The sequence below is a fragment of the Cygnus olor genome, chromosome 3, assembly GCF_009769625.2.
Source record: "Cygnus olor isolate bCygOlo1 chromosome 3, bCygOlo1.pri.v2, whole genome shotgun sequence".
Taxonomy (NCBI): domain Eukaryota; kingdom Metazoa; phylum Chordata; class Aves; order Anseriformes; family Anatidae; genus Cygnus; species Cygnus olor.
The window spans coordinates 28,477,718-28,494,519 of NC_049171.1; the positions used below are offsets into that span (position 1 = coordinate 28,477,718).

General features: G+C 38.2%; 1 protein-coding gene across 1 annotated transcript in view; it reads right to left on the reverse strand.

Moving 5' to 3' along the window:
• Window positions 1-16,802, reverse strand: part of EYS (eyes shut homolog) — an 856,207-nt gene that overhangs the window by 266,169 nt on the left and 573,236 nt on the right. The window contains exon 33 of the mRNA XM_040553008.1: window positions 4,852-5,002. Within this exon, the coding sequence (XP_040408942.1) occupies window positions 4,852-5,002 (151 nt within the window). The remainder of the gene's footprint in view (window positions 1-4,851; window positions 5,003-16,802) is intronic.

The window sequence follows — 16,802 nt, forward strand, 5'->3', positions numbered from 1 at the left end:
CAGCAGCCAAGATGGCAGCGCCTCTGGGGAATTTATTTAAAAAAAAAAAAAAGGGAGAAAATGCCAGACAGCAAAGAGGAGTGAGGAAAAAATGTGTGAGAACAATCCTGTGAACACCAGGGACAGAGAAGAAGGAGGGAGGAGGTGCTTCAGGTGCCAGAGCAGAGAGTCCCCTGAAGCCTGTGGCACACTGCAACATGCAGGCAGTTATGTCCCTATGGGCACTGCAGCCCGTGGAGCACCACACCGGGGCAGGGGGAAAGCATGAGGAGGAAGGAGACGCAGAGAGGAGCTGTAATGGACTGACCACAGCCCTCATTCCACATTCCCCTGCACACCTTGGGGTTGGGGAGTGGGAGGAGTCAGGAATGAAGCTGAGCCTGGAAGAAAAGGCAAGGGGTATCCACTGTCCTACCTTTGTTCACAGAGCCTTCTGACATGGAAGGTGATCATATTGGCCTGGCACAGTTTCCTCGTGCTAAATCCTTGATTGTTCCCTTCATCCTTGCAATTGTCTCAGGAACTGAAGTGTGCCATTGGACTGACCAGCACCTGGTTACCCAAGTCTTCCTCCTTAGTCTTTTTGAAGATGAACATGACATGACACTTGTCCTTTTCCAGAGATTAGGTAACTCCTCTGATTGCTATAGTCTTTTAAAGATGACAGAGAGTGGCCTTGCAATAACATGAGCTACTAGCACATGCTTGCTTGTGTGCATTCCATCTGGACCCATGATACTTTCTTTATTCAACTCACTTAAGTAGTCCATCAGTCTGTCCTGCTCTACTCTTGACAGCGTTTCTCCCCCCAACTACTGCTACTAGACACAGTCATCTGGGAGGTCTGAGAGTTTCTGATTAGTGAGGAAATCTATTAAGTAGTATAACATTGCTTCCCCAGATGTCACAAATGTTCTTTTAAACACATCGCTGCCTTGAGAGTAATATATCTGTTCTCTATAAGGCTATAATCTCTGCATTCCCAAGCTGTGGCAACAGCCAGGGAAATCAGTAGAGGGTGGTTAGGAAGGAAATTCAAACTTCTGTTGATAGCATGCAAAGTCTTTTATTACCCTGAGTGGTGGAAACATGTATATGTGGTGCTAATCAAGCCTTCTAGCCTAGAAGTATTATGACTTTGTTTATTGATATTTCCATTCAAGATGGTGTATGCCAGGCAGAATGCCAGTCATGTTCAGAAGAGACTCAAGACCTCTATGAGTACATACAGAGAAACAGTAACTTCTCAGTAATTCTTGAAAGACCCTAAAAAGACCCCCAATGAAAGAGTAAATGGGTACCCCTTACAGTACCCCTAATGCAGAATGGTATTAAAGAACAAAATGGAAAGCTGTCAAGGTAGGGAAAGTAATTTCCCTTAATTTTTGGAAATGTAAGCTTCAACTTTAGACCGAAAGGCAAAGACTAACTGTTGCACCTTGCCTTGTATGTTGAGGGCACTCTGACTCTAAGCAATGCAGAATAATAAACATACAGACCAAAAATAATTATGTGGAAAAAGTGCATGGGCACCCAAGAGCTGATTAGGAAATTGCAATATAGGAAATCCTCAGAGAATGTTTTACCCTGAGGGCAGCACCAATCATATCAAACTTCACTAATAAAGAAAGAAAAAGGGGTCTAGGATGGAAATCAATAATGTAGTGTGAGCCTGTTCCAATAATATGGACAAATCCTGTGACAACAGCTATGGCCCTAGTTCCCATTAGACGGCAACTGGCATCAACTAAAGCAGTCTAGGGTCTGAAATTACTGTTCTCTACAACTTCCACAAAATTGGACAGTAGGAGGGCCAACAGCCAACAGCACAATGAACTACTCTAGTGAGAGAAGGAGCTCATCTAAAACAAGACAATGGATTATTAGGCAGATACCACAGGTATCATGAGGGTCATTATCAGACTCGACTCCAAGAATGATCAGAGCATTTGCCAGGAAAAGCTGAGTCCCAGCTGGAGCTGAAATCTCCCTTGAAGCAAACTGCAGGATCAAGGTCAGAAACAGACCTTCTCTGTTTTGGGGATGGTGAAGGTTTTACAATAGCAACCAGACTGCCTGGGTCAAAGCTGACGAGAAAGAAACTTCCAGGAGTGGTTTTCTGCTGCTGGGAATGAATAGTCAAAATAAAAAGAACTTAGACAGACTGTTCTCCATTACCTGATAAAAAGGGAGCATACAGCCTTTATAGACTGCACGTGGCTTATAGCCAACACAATTTGATGGGAAAACCAAGGAAAATCGAACTTGCCGAAAGCTACAAAAAAAAAAAAAAGGGCAAAATGAGACACTAAGAAAAGATAAAAATGAGCACAGAAATCATAAAGGAGAAAGGAAAATGAAGGAAAATAAAAGGTTTATGTAATCTCAAACAAAAAGCAGTAAACTGCAAAAAAGTGTTGTGGAAAACTGAAGAGGCAACTGGAGAGGCAACTGATAGTTTAAGATGCATTTTTACCATTTGGGACATTTAATGAACATACCCCTACTAGTACTCAGAAAGTGTAAAGTATCATCAGCTCGAGCACTTACAGTTGTCCCACAATGCTGTTTTACCTCATCTAAATAAAAAAACATAGACCATAACATAATAAACATGATAAACGTAAAAGCATAGACCATAACATAATAATAACATAGACTATAACCTAATAATCCTGCATTAAGAACAGAATCATCTATTGCCACATACTTGAAGAAAGCTCATCTTGTTATGAGTCCTACACAGGTACAGGCAATATGTTTTCACAGTAAATTACCCGTAAAACATTGTGTTTTATTGTTATTTTAACTTGCATAAGGTAAACTTCTTGTCCTGGATTTTATTTCGCCTTTGGCTGGTGAAAAGCTCTTTACTATCTCAGGCTTCCTTCTCACACACACATTATTAAGTAACAGCCCTCAAACAAATTGCTTCTTTACCTTCTCCTAAATACCCTCCAGGGACTGAACTTCTCTAAATCTTCAATGCAGCCTCTTTAGAGAGCCCCCAAAATATTTCACTTAGCTTCTACAAGAAATGTCATTTAAACAGTGATAGTGCTGTTTCCTTCTTTCCTGTTAGTTTAGAATACTTCTTGAAGATAGATTCCTATAGTAAATTAAATTTTATATGCAACAAATATGATAAAATATTCCATACGAATGGTTAGTTGAATATGAATGTTTGAATTAAGGGAAAAGTTATATGATTGCAAAAGCTATTTGACATGTTCTCTTAATGCCAGTACATAGTATTTAGAAGTATAATTTTGGATGAGTATTTTACTACCCTAAAAGCACCTACTCACAAGAACATTTAAATTGGATTTCAACAGCATTGCCATTCCATTGGTTACTATGTAATTTATTACAAGCAAAATGCAATCTAGAAATGCTGCATTACAAACACAGCATCAAAAGCACATCTGTGCTTGAAGTTACTGTATTCACCTCATGATAAGGTGACCTTCACCTGCCAAAGAGCAGAATAGAAATGAAGAGGTTAAAACAATGGTCACAGGGTGAAGCCTACCCGCAAGTAAGGCTCAGAAAAATGAAATTTTGGCTACATGTATTTACCTCTGACTATAACTGTGCTATGCCTGGGGAAAACAAACAACACAGATTAACTTTGTTACAGCCATGGGGGCCATGAGTACCCAAGACCACTGCTCAGATAAATGAGATCTGGTCTATGCTGACCCAGTACTAACAGTTCAGTGTACTCCACTATATGTGGAAAACAAATAAAGACTCACAGATAAACTTTGTTATTTAATAATAAACAACTTTACTTTATTGTACCACAGCTGGGACATAAGACTAGGGGGTGAAATCAACCACCTAGCAACACTGGTTGCCTTTAGGTAAGGGGAACATCAGGGGTTGTCCTGGGGCTATGTGACTAGAAAGGCCTCTGGCACCTTATGCCGACAATTTAATTTGCAAAGCCATAAATACTTAAGAAAGTAGTCCCTTGGGTGTGGAGGGGTTCTCCATACTGAGACACCTGACAAGAATAGAAGGCTGAGCCATCTGGGAACTGCTCCATACAGGGGCTGCACTTCTGGAAGCTGGAGTGGGTGTTTAGCTCCTATCTCAGCTGGATTACAGGGCTGGGGCTTTGATCAACCCAAGTGTGTAGAGTGTGTGTCATAGGATAGAAATTGGTGTCTGTGCTCCTCCTGCTCTGCAAGAACATTAAAGTCACTCAGTGATGTCTGTTACTGTGACTACCCTACCCCAAATTCCTCCATAACAACAACTCAGTACTGATCCACTTCTCTCCAGCCCACTGCATGCCCTGGTATGTACTCTCATCACCATTTTCACAGCTTACTTCTTCCCTAACTCTGTGTTAGTCCTATTGAGCATTACTCCTCACCCCCACGTACACCCTTAACATAGTACAAGCGTAGCCCCACACATTCAAGCTCCTGTTCCATACTTGTCAATCCTGGATGCAGTTCCACAGGTTCTCTCTCCTCTCATTTTTAGACACACCTTTCTGTGCCAGCACAGGGTGCAAGCAGAGGTCCTCTTCGGTTCTGAAACTCAGTGCTATTATACTTTCCACATCTTCATAAAAGATTTGCTCTAGATTTGCTCATGTTTACTCCCTAACTCTGCCTACTCAAGGCAAACAGGATTGCAGATGAAGTCACAGTGCTGTTTTTACTGAAGTCCCAGGCACCAGAAAAACTCTGCAGCACACTCATACCTTGGATGTAATCCTCAAAAGAGTGTAAGAAATTTTTATTTTTGTATAATTTAAATTTCTTCAATTATATTTTATTCAATAAACCATTCCTTAAATAAAAACATCTTAAAATAAATAATGATAAAAAATACCTGTTTTATTGCATAAGGATGAGGCAAACCACCGAAGAATACGGATCCTGTTTCAAGCCGGTACGAACTGGACCAGAAATTGCTAGGCATTCTTGTCTTTGCAGATATCTCCAGGACTGACATTTCTGCTTCACATGGCACCATGCCTTGCCTGCATAAATTTAGAAATAGAGACATTTTACCACCATATATAGTTTACATTACTATCTGACAAATTAATTAAGTTGTCTCACGGTAAAGCTGGGTAAAACTGAGCTCTTGCACTTTTACCTTTCCAATTCTCTCCCCGCCTGGGGAGAGGGAGCAAGCTGCCATGTGGGGCTCAGCTGCCTGCTGGGGCCAAACCACAAGAGGCTGTTACTAAAACAATGAGTAAAGAAAATCATGTAAATACCTGTTTTGGTATTAAAGACTAGAAACACAAAAGAAGATGTTTAATAAGCTGTAAGTTGGCATGTGATTGGGGCTTGAACTTCCATTAAAATGAAACCACACTGGAAATCTAAGCAGTGTAATTGCTAAAAAAGTCAAAACTGAGTGGCTGAATAAAAAAGTTAGACCACTTTTAACAATAGCAAAAAGGTTTTTAATTTGACAGAAAAACATCTATTGACCTAAAATCTTTTAAATATCCTTTTTCACCACACAAAAGAGATAATCCAGAAAAGCAATTTGAAATACACTGCATTTTACAGTGTGCAGACCTACTGTAATCTGTAATACTTATTTTCAAAAGCATCATTCCTAAGACTGAAGGCAGTAATATCAGGCCCTGATATTAACACATCCATTCCCTTCTCCCTCTCCTTGTCCACACATCCTTTAACAATGTCACTCTTAACAGAATCAATACATTGTTAACAATAAACAGAAGGTACAAAGTAAATAATTTCATTTTCTTAAATTTATTTTTACAGACGAAAAGCTTATTTACATTCCTGTAACCAACTGGCTGCAAGGCCTCAGTCTTCATGAAAGACAGCATGGTGGAGAAATACCAGAACCAAACAAGAGCCTCCGAGGTAGGGATTTCTTTCAGCAAATGAAGCAGAGGAGTTCTGGTGAAGCTCAGTGTCAAAGAACCAGTGTTCAATCAGCCTTATGTATAAAAGTATTCAAGTGCCTTTGTAATACAGGTGCCACGAAAAATCTGTGTAAAAACAGAATATACTAAACAGAACTATATAAACCTAACAGCATGTATTTTTGCTAGGATGCTATAGATAAGGTATGAACTCAGTTTATGTTTGATAATGCAAAATCAGCTTCTGAAACAAACAGTTAGTTAGACAAAAAGCATTGCAAAGCAATTTCTTCATTATCTTTTCTAGATAATGATATATAAAGGATTTTTCACATACCATTTGATAAGGTCTCCTATCTTTTTTCTTGAGAGGATGAAGACTCCACATTAACAACACTTGCAAGCAGTTCTCTATGCTTATTTCCTGTATAATTCTGGTTTTGCGATATATTCAGAGAAAAATGCGAATGTGATGTTAGCCTTTTAACTGAAAGGCCTATAAGCATTTTTGCAGGCAAAGCAAACAGCATGTCCATCCTATGGTGAATAACTTTGCATGAAAAGCATTGTTTTGCTTTGTTGATGAAATCAACATAAGAGAAATTACAAAGGGCTTCTGTGGGCTAAAAATAAACTTAAGGAATCAGTTGATGAGACCAAAAAAAAAAAATCACCTCATTTTTACAGAGTTTTTTTGAAACTTGCTAATTATTAATTTTTTTTTTAAACTTGCTAACCCGAATGAAGGCAAGGAGGAAATTGTAGCTAGAACTGCAATCACAGAATTAAATGTTTTCCTGCCATGTTTGGTAGATAAGCAAATACACAAGGTTCTGCAGCACACTGTATTCATTACTTGGTTACAAAGGAAGTTTGCTGATAATGCATGTAATTTCATCCGTGCATTCTCAGTGGCTCTGTTTGCTACGATCAAGCTGTTTTTTCCTAAGGCTTGAACCAAGTGTGACAGCCTGACTGCAGTCATTCTGCAGCAGCAAGCTTTGGTGAGAGTTCTAAAGGAAAAAAGCAGTGACTTTTAAAGATCTAAAATTTCTTCTCTTTCTGATAATAGGACATAATATTTATCAATAAAGGGATAATAATAGTGTCATAATCTTTCTGAAATATTTTATATCATATGTTTTAATGCACCATAATTCTTAAGATTGGAACGGAAGAAGGTTAGGAGAGGAACTGACAGGAAGAGTTTTCATTTTTGATTTTTTTTTAAACTCATTTACAGATGGGCTCAACAAAAGAAAGCTGACCACACAACAACTTTTTCTTCAAAAAAATAAGTTACTATTTTTCTTCTACATATTTTGAGTTGCTAGCACTGTAACTGGTTACATGACCACCTGGGTACTTGTATTACACAAGCCCTCTATTTAAAAATACAGTTCTTTTCACAGTGGCTTTAGACCTATTTGTTAGCTCTTCCTTAAAAGCTTCTATGATGGATTTGCAGAGGTATTTCTGTGTGCATATATAAACGTATTTTGAAATTAATTCCCAGTACTTTATGTCAGAAAACAAGTTAATGCAATTCAATAGTGTGTGAGCTGCCTTCACCCTGCGCTTGTTAGAATGTCAGCCATGAACCTTTGATTGTGCTTGATTGAATGTAGCAGGGTCTGGCCAAATTAGAATAACAACCTTAAACCATTATTGTTTAGCATTTGCTGATGATACAATCACCAGGTCGCATATGCACTCTATGAAATTTCCATCAGGCTTTTAAAATACTTTTTCTACAATCAGCACATTGGGTGCTTTAAAGGTCAAGTAAGAAGACAGGGCTTTTTGCATAATTATAAATGTGGAAATGCATACAGCAACAATCGAGCACTTTTGCTGGGTAAGCTACCGGTAATTGTGCCTCAGTCCAACCCAGCAGTAATAGTTCACAGATTTCTCATTTGTACTTACATAAATGTAATGATTAAATACGGGCCTATTAATTATAACCTGAAGATGAGTTCTATCTAAACAGTGTTAAATCCATTGCCCAATGCATTTCGGGTTGGAAGGACAGAAAGGTCAGATAATCATTTGATAACTGCTGGGAAAAAGGTACCTAAGCATGACAATAGCTTTATGAAATCCAAATTCTTTTACATAATGTCCTTACTTGCTGACATTTGTCAGTGAAGATTGAACGGCATGTTTGGGATTATCATAAAATGGTAAAAAGGTAATAAAACAAATGGGGGAAGAGGAGGAGGGAAAAGGGGATGTCCAGAGAAAGTGGTGTAAAGCTCTTTTAATCTGGGTTTCCTGATAAGAAAGGTAAACCTCTTGTTCTAGAACCAAGACTGAAACTTTTACCTGCCTAGCAATTTCACTTTGAATGTGATCAAGAGTAAACAATTCACTAATTACCCTTGAAATATTTAGGATGTGATGTTAGCATTCAGTCTATTAAACAAAAACCACAGTAAGTCTGCAAACAACTGTGTCAAATATGAGTTGTGAACTGCAAGAACAAAAGAGAAGTTTTATTATCATATATGCTAAAAAAAACCACACAAGTTCCCTGATCTTGTTGAAGACAACTGATTAATTAAAGCTCAGAAACATATTTCATTTTCACTGTGCTTAATCATTACTTTATATAGATTTGTTAGCTTAAAAAAAAAAGAATCAGAGCAACCTCCACTGTTTCCCTCTGTTTTCACCCAGCATCGAGTAGATCCTTCCAGCAGCCAGGCTTTGAGCCATGGCTCTGCACCAGCCACCAGTGCTGAGCCCCACACTCGCTTTGCTCCCGCCAGACCCCCAGAGGCTGGTTTGGGGGCACACACTGCTCCTGCCCCATGATGGGGAGTTAAAGACCCCACTCGCTCCAGGAGCTGACGCTGAGACCCCACTGACCCTGGTAGCTGACAACGCACGGCCAGGGGTGCCCGTACCCCAGGTCTGACTCCAGTGACTGGCACCGATTGTCACTCATGATGGTGACCCCGGGCTTAAAGTCTGTAGGACCTCCCCTCCCCAGATCGAGAGAGCTCCAGCTGTGGACCCCCACTCACTCCAGCCGTGGGCACCACAGGCCAGGGATCCCCACACCGCCAGCCTGACTCCTGTAGTTGGCACCAGTTTCACTCACGCACCCGCAGGTCTCGCCAGCAGCTGGCACTTAGCCCTTGCAGCACACACACAGAGTGAGGAAATGCTGAGGTGGTTAAGATTTAATGGGAATGTGTAAGGAGAAAGGACAGAGTGCAGTGATCGGCCAGACAAGCGGAGTGACTGCCCCATTTTACATGCAACCGGCCCCTTTTATACTCTTTTTCTGCATTTTTCCCTCTTTGTTCCTCCTTTTTGCCCCCTGCAGTCCCCTCATGGGTTAGCAGAGCTCTCTGACTCCTGTACCTCTCCCAGTCTGCCATCCCTGTTCACAGTTTCATCAGCTGCAAACTCCAGGCTGATCTTCCTGAAGCGGCAGCTGCAGCTTCTTGTTAGCTCACCAATTAGCCTGATGGGGAGGTTTGTTCCTTGTCATTGTCTCTATGTTTGCTTTGTTAGCTCTGTGCCTTGGTACACTTTGTTTCTGTCTTCCCCCTTTTTGCCTTAGTTTCCCAGCTGACAAGGTCCCTGAGCAGATAACCTTGAACATCCCTACACTCTCACTGTCTTCATCAATTAGTGTGGGGGGCCAGGCTTGGTTCCCCTCACTCATTCCTCATTTTTTTGGTCAGGTTTGTGTCCCTGGCCCTTTCTTATCCCTTTTGGTAGGCACTGAAGGAGGTCCTTGACCAGACAACCATAAAGGAGTCACCACTCTCCATCCACATACCGTTTACACTCACATTACCCTGTGTAAATTTATTTAGATAGGCAACATCAGTTACTCTCAGAGTCATTACATTTTCACTCTGCAGTAAGATGCATCGTTTTAGACTCCTCACATCTGTTGGTCCTGATCGTTCCCAACTGAGACACCAGGGTAACACGCTCTTTAACGTTGCAGATGAACTAATGAGTCAACAACATATTTTTTCTTGTTCTCTCTGACAGCACTTATATTTTCTGGAGTTGATTTCTTAGTCTGGTCTTGCAGAGTGAGATAAGTAAGGACAATGAAATGAATGACAAGGCATCATGTAAAGGTCTCTAAGAATACAGGGGGGGAAAATCTTTGGATTACATTCTAAGTAATGAATAAATATGGTGTACCTCCTTATTCTTTTCACAAAAGTTACACTTACTAAAAAAAAAGGTCCACAACATGAGGTGCTGACACATAATCATCCATATTTTTATCAAGTTATTCCAGTTCCTATAAATGTTGCCACCCCTCTAGTATCACCCGTGAAACTGAAAAAGTTCACCGGTTAGGGTAGTTCAGTAATCATTCCTATTTTGAATGTTGCCAACGTATTCTGCAAGAAGTACTTTTATAGGCATGATCTAGGGCCTGTCAGTTGGCATCAGGTCCAGAGAACAGTCTTCAGATGATTTTATTTACTCCTATATATTTAGCTGGAGAAGAAAAAAATATATGCTGGTCTTTGGCCACTTCTGTCTTTGCAATTTGGAGAGCTCTAAGTTTCTTGCTGCTTAATTGTAACAACCTTAAATGCTATTTACACTAATTAAATACGCATTTCGTTCAAGTTGATGCAGGCAGATGCAAAAAAAGTGTCATTTACTGAACAGCTTGGCCCAAATGAGAGTACTGTACCCAAACATTGTGACAGTGGCAAGCTTAGAGTTGGATTTAGACTTGCAACACTGACATTTTATTTCAAGTGAAACAGAAAGACCGCACTGCATAGGATGACACTTACACGGTGGGAATTCATGTTGACATGATCTCTGAGGGTCAGGATCATTTCTGGTCTCTATACCCTGTCTGTGTTCTCCTCAGCATCACTTCCACAACTGTGGCATGGGGCCATGGCAGCTGCAGAACCCTGAATCCACCGTTATTATCAATGTGTCGTTTGATGTTCCTCAGACAATAATATAGAACAAAGTTTTAGGTATGTTGCATATTATTAGAGTCTACTGTTTTTATGTTTCTGTCCCTACAACAAGTTTTTTCAGAAGATAAAGCAGAAAACTTTCATTCTTATAAGTGAGACTAAAGAACTCCTTTGAGATCCCAAGTAAAAGAGAACAGCAATGACAAATTATTTTTGCATTACCTAGTGAACAAGAATAGACCACTACATGACAGAGATATGTTTCTTTGATGATCCCGAATTTTAACCTCTGAATGTCTCCTTTGATGGCAGAGTTCTGAAAAGATGTATTATGTGATTTGTACCCAAGATGTGGCATGACTAACTAAACTCTTATCTTATAAAAAGGCTGTAAAACAACAGTTTGTATTAAGCTAATTGGCCGTATTGTTATTACCTGTTATTATGACCATTTTAGTATAATTAAATCCACTGCATTCAATTACATTGTTAGAAAAAGGCAGTTGCTTATTTTCTGTTGATTCTCATGAAGATTATGAAAAACAATCATTCTTTGTGGAATATAAAAACCATGCACAACATATTGAGCTTTGATTTCCTGATGGCTTTTCATTCCAAATAATATTTTTTACATAATATTGATGCAAAAGTAAACATTATTTAGCTGTAAACAAATGTACCTTTGTAATACTAAAAAGATAAAAACTCCTGATATCTAAGCTTTAACTCAGCTATGCAAAAGCTGTCATTACAATTAATGTGTTCAGCATTTTAAACAGATTAAGAATTTAGGACCTTAAAGAAGAGAAATACTTCTCCATATTTCCATTGAGGTCTCAAAAAGGTATTTGGATCTCTGTTACATTTAATCTTCCATTTACCCAAATAAAATACCTACGTACATACATACATTCATGCATACGTAGAGACAATCTCTGCATTTAGTACTATAAAAGACTGACAGTGAAAAACTGTCAATCTCATTAATAACAGGAAAAAAAAAAGGAAAGCACTTTTAATAAAGCATTTGGAATAAAGTATTTTCCCATAATTCTTCATTTTTTTGTATGCTAGATTTTCTGTCATTGCATCAGTTTTATTTTCAATGATTTGATTTCTTAGAAGATTTGATCAGTGCAAATCTTCTGAGATGTATACGCAAGGAGAAAGTCTACTTCCAGTATTCTCAGTTTCTGGAAACTAACTGAAAGGTTAGTTTCCAAATATTAATTCCAGTTTTCTCTGTAATCATTTCTGTATTTTACTGTTCTTTCTTTCTCTGTGAAATCTTTGTTTTTGTTGAATGAATAAAGTACTTGTTGCAGAGACTTCAGAATGGTACAGGGTATTCTGACACATCCAGCAATGCAGAGCTGAAACCTTTACTACGTAATGCTCTAAATGAGTATGCTCATGCTACATTAGCAGCGTAACAGCATGGTATTTTTTTTTTTCTGACAGAAAGCTTGTTTCTGAAAAGTAAACTGCTCATTATAAGAAGATGAGATTTAAGCTAACATTTTGGAGAAATGCTAAAAGTAAAGGGAGGACTGGGAATATGTATAGTAGTTACAGAGCCTGGGTCATCTCCCTGGCACTTCCAATACATCTGTAGATGTGGTTTGACTGCCAGCTGAGGCAAAAAGGAAAATTCCAGCTTTCACTCCATAGGATACATAGCATTCACACGTTCCCTCTCTTCTCTTTGCACAGCAATTTGCATTAAGCAAATCACTCAGCTGAAAACAAAAACAGTACATATTTTTAACTAGATCATATCTCTATATGAGCTCTGGTCACTGGATAAGGTGGGTAAGAAGAAGGAAGACAGAAAGAAAAAAGCAGCTTAAACATGAAAAAATTTAAAAAATAAAAATAAAATAGAGTCTCCCTGAGGCCAAAAGTCTCCCTTTAATGGGACTTGTCCATCTTCCATTAAAGTGACCTCCAAAAAGACATAAAAGGAACCCACTATTTAAAGGTAGGTTTTGTTTAGAGCACAAAATAACCAGAGTGTAAAAAGGTAACTTTTTAAATAATGAAAATGTAGAACTAAGTGTGATAGATTAAATAAGGGGTAATGTAAACATATTCTCTAACTTGAAGAAATTTCATACTATATATTGTTGGTTCTGAACAAAAGTTTCCTTCCATGATCTTACAAGGGTCAACTTAGTGTTCGCTTCCTACAGCAGGCAGACTCCTTTTTTTTTTTTTTTCTGCATTCTGCCAGTCCACACTGCTGTTGCAGACTTTGCAAGCTCCATCCTGTCCTTCAGGGAAACAAAGCTTATTTGCTTTCAGAAGAAGAGCAATCTCCCTCCCTCCAGATGGCTCTGACTGAAAGTGCATCATGCAGGATAAAGTAGAAAGACAGCTTCCTTCTTACCAAGTAGGAGTTGCAGTGCACAGTATTCACATGGCATCCTCTGAATAAACAAGACAGCTATACTGCTTGTCCTGCTCTCTGTGTGTGCCTCTATCTCTTCTGTGAAAAAGAATGCCTTGCATTATCTTTCAAATACTCCTGCTGCCTCAGTACAAGGATTTTTATAAAACTCATGCCTTCAGGCTTCTGGATGCAATGTGCAGTGCCTAACAGCATTTTTCTCCCATTACTGAACTGGCTAATTAATTTTGTTTCTCCATACTCTGTGACACTTCTCAAATAGCAGAGCTTGAGTTTTGTGGGGAAAGCATACCTAGCAAGTAAAAAGCTTTTTTGAGATAACTGTGAATTACACTTCTTAGATATCTGCCACTGTTTGTTCATGTAGTCAAGGTGACATACCTAAGAGACATAGGGCTAGCAGGCTATGAAAGGAAACTTTACCCAACTTTCTTGTTTCAGCCTTTCACTGAAGTACTGGTCGGGGTTTGCCAGCCAGAATCATTTGGATACACACACGTTCCTCACCATACTGTGGTTTTAGGCAGAGGTGACCATAGCAGAATGTACCTTAGGAAGATGTTGAAGAAATACAGGTTTGATTCAAATTAAGTTTGTGGCTTTCTGAACAAAATTCTGATCAAAATTCTGAAATAGAGGAGGTAAAGTTAACGGCTCCTTGGTGGTCAAATGGGTGGTTGCTTCTTGCCTGAAGCTCCAAATCCAAGAAATTTTATCTTCGGTAAAAATGGTAGCCTATGGTATCTTAATCTGTAGTATTCAAGTGATGTAAGAATTATCCGTGGAGGGGAAAAGAAATTCTATTAAATATCTTTAAATGCTACACTATTTTTCCCTTTGTGATGTCTGTTGTATTTGCTCTTATTAAATATGCATATATAGTGTAAAATATATTGGCATCAGATGTGAAAACATGAGAACTTAAAAACACTATTTTTTAGGAAGTCAATGGGCAGAGCACATTTAAAGTATTTAAAAAGTTATTGGATTGTGTGTATTGTATACATCAGGTATGCTTTCTAAATAAGTAAAACTATTCAAAAATAGGATACTATTATGTTCTATTACTTTTAACAAGTAAAAGTTATTTCAAATGTATAAAAGATGTCAGTCAATGTTGTAACTACTTCATTTTAAAATTAGCAATTTGGGCTATTGGAAATTAATAGTGTGAAGAATGGAGTTAAGAGTTTCTGTATAGATCACACGGGATATCACAGGATTTAAATGTGCTTAAACATAGAACCAGTTAAGGATATGTCCTCAGGAAAAGCCTTTGGCAATACATAAAATGTTGAAAAAGTATTTCTAAAAGATAGGGAATTTTGTGCTCTGCAGCAGTGAGTAAGAGTTGTTTCTTTGCTTTTCTACTGAAAAGGGAGAAAGAAAGGAAACTGTAAGTAAGGAAAAATGATAGTTTCAGAATCTAGAAATAAAAATACAGTTTTGTTTTTCATTATAATGACACTTCAAAGAAGAGATGATGGCTTTGGTAAAGCAGTTCTACTAAAGTTTAAGATGTTCTCTCTTCAGAAAACAAAAACAGAAAAAATGCTCAAAACACTAAAAATTAGTATTTCGAATATACCAAAGATTAATAGAAGCTAAATGCTTTGACACATTGTACAAGAAACTCATTTCTGGTACTTGTACACAAAAATAATCTTCAGCAACAGAAATTAATGCTCACTCTCAAAACAAACTGGGTAAGTATAATTTCATTTCACATTCCTTCAGCATCACATACCATCAGTGCATTCTCAGCATTCATCCTATGCATAGACCACTTTGTTTATCTAAGTTTATTATACTTTAATTATTCTGAAGATTTTTAGTGAGATGCTGTATTTACATTGTTATTCATCTCCAGCATCTAAAAAGTCATTATTTCCATAGTGCTCTAAGTTATAAGAAAGGGAGGATTAGGTTCTTGGCCAAAAAATCTTATAACCTGAAAAACCTTTTTGATTGAACATTTATTCTTAAGAAGTACCATTATTTATTTTGAACACTTGACCTCTAAATAGAAAGATAGTTTAAGCTACATTTAAATTATCAAGTATTTATGAGATAAAGTAAGGAATACCATTAGTCACAGGAGGGAATGTTGTTCACTCAACTCCCTTTCTACTTATCTGTGAAATGATTAAAATCAAATTAATTCTCTAAATACACTGCATGGGGTTGCAGAATGAACTGGAAAATATATAAACAGTCATTCTGACTATGAAGATTTCAAAACTTTTCCTCTGTTTAGTCGTTTTGATTCATATTTGTTTTTAATCTCACAGTTCATAAATCAGAATCTCCTTTGATTTTCTTGGTTCAATCCAGCATTGCCATTTCTGTGCCACGGTCATGCTCTGTCAGTGGGCCATAACAGTGTTACCATGGAACAGAAATCTTCAGCACTTAGAATTTAAAGGCTCCCGCTTTTTGAACTACTCGTGCCAATAGCTACTCTTTATTGCTTCAAAGCCAGGTTCTTTTTTCTTTTAGATATGTACCAGAACACCCTTTCTGGGGGATACTCTTCAATTCTTGCCTTTCATCTCTGTGACAGTCACCAGACATATTTTAGGTTATATTTCCTAAAATGTCTTAGATTTCCTAAAGTGTCTTGCAGCTGATGCAAGTCCATTGATAGCTTCCTTCTGAGAGGCCCAGAAAATGAAAAGAGCATGAAGCTATCTTACACCAAGAATACACTTCTTATAGCACGAGCACACTTCTAATTAACCAGCAGCCACTGCTGTTAGTAACTGGTGGCTTACACTGGCTTTTGAGGAGATGGCCAATTTGGGATGTTTCCATCAAGTAGAGTACATTGCATTTACACAGTACTCAGAACAGCACGGGGATGACCTCTTCACCTATATGCTCTTATGTTCCAGATCAAGACCAATGTTCAGCACCTTTGTGATAAAATACAAATAAGAATTCACCATTAAAAAACAACAACAACAACACAGAGGTATCCACAGCTCAACACAATAAGAAACAGGCTTCTCTATCACTGTCTGCGTTTTTTTTTCTAACTATTTTATCTATTATCTGCTTATCTTACCTGCCTGAAAGCCCTAGGGAAGATAACGGGCTTTGTAGCATATTCTGAAGGGTAATATATACAACGTATTTGGCACCATATGGATTATTTCAGGCCTTCATGAAAAGCTATCAACAAACAAGCAAAGTGCAAGCTCCAGAGTGAGCATATGTTGCATTATGCCATGATTAGAAAGATCCTTTTCTGACTAGAAGAATCAGAAAACATCCACATCTCAAAACCAAGGCAATCAATCACCAGAAGCCCTGTAGTTAACTAGTGAAAACCTCAAATTACAAACATTATGAGTTAAAGGAGAACAATGCACTCTGTGCAGATGATTTCTAGGCTGATGCAGCTTCTATGCCAGTTTTCTAAACCTACTGGTCAGGGTCAAATAAACAAAAAGGACGAACTGGATAGACTCCTTTTAAAGAAAGAAGCTGTATCAGTGACATCTACTGCATAAACAATTTATAAACTGCTAGATTTGCTAAAGTGACTGCCAACCGTGATCTGAGATAAGTAAAAATAATTTAA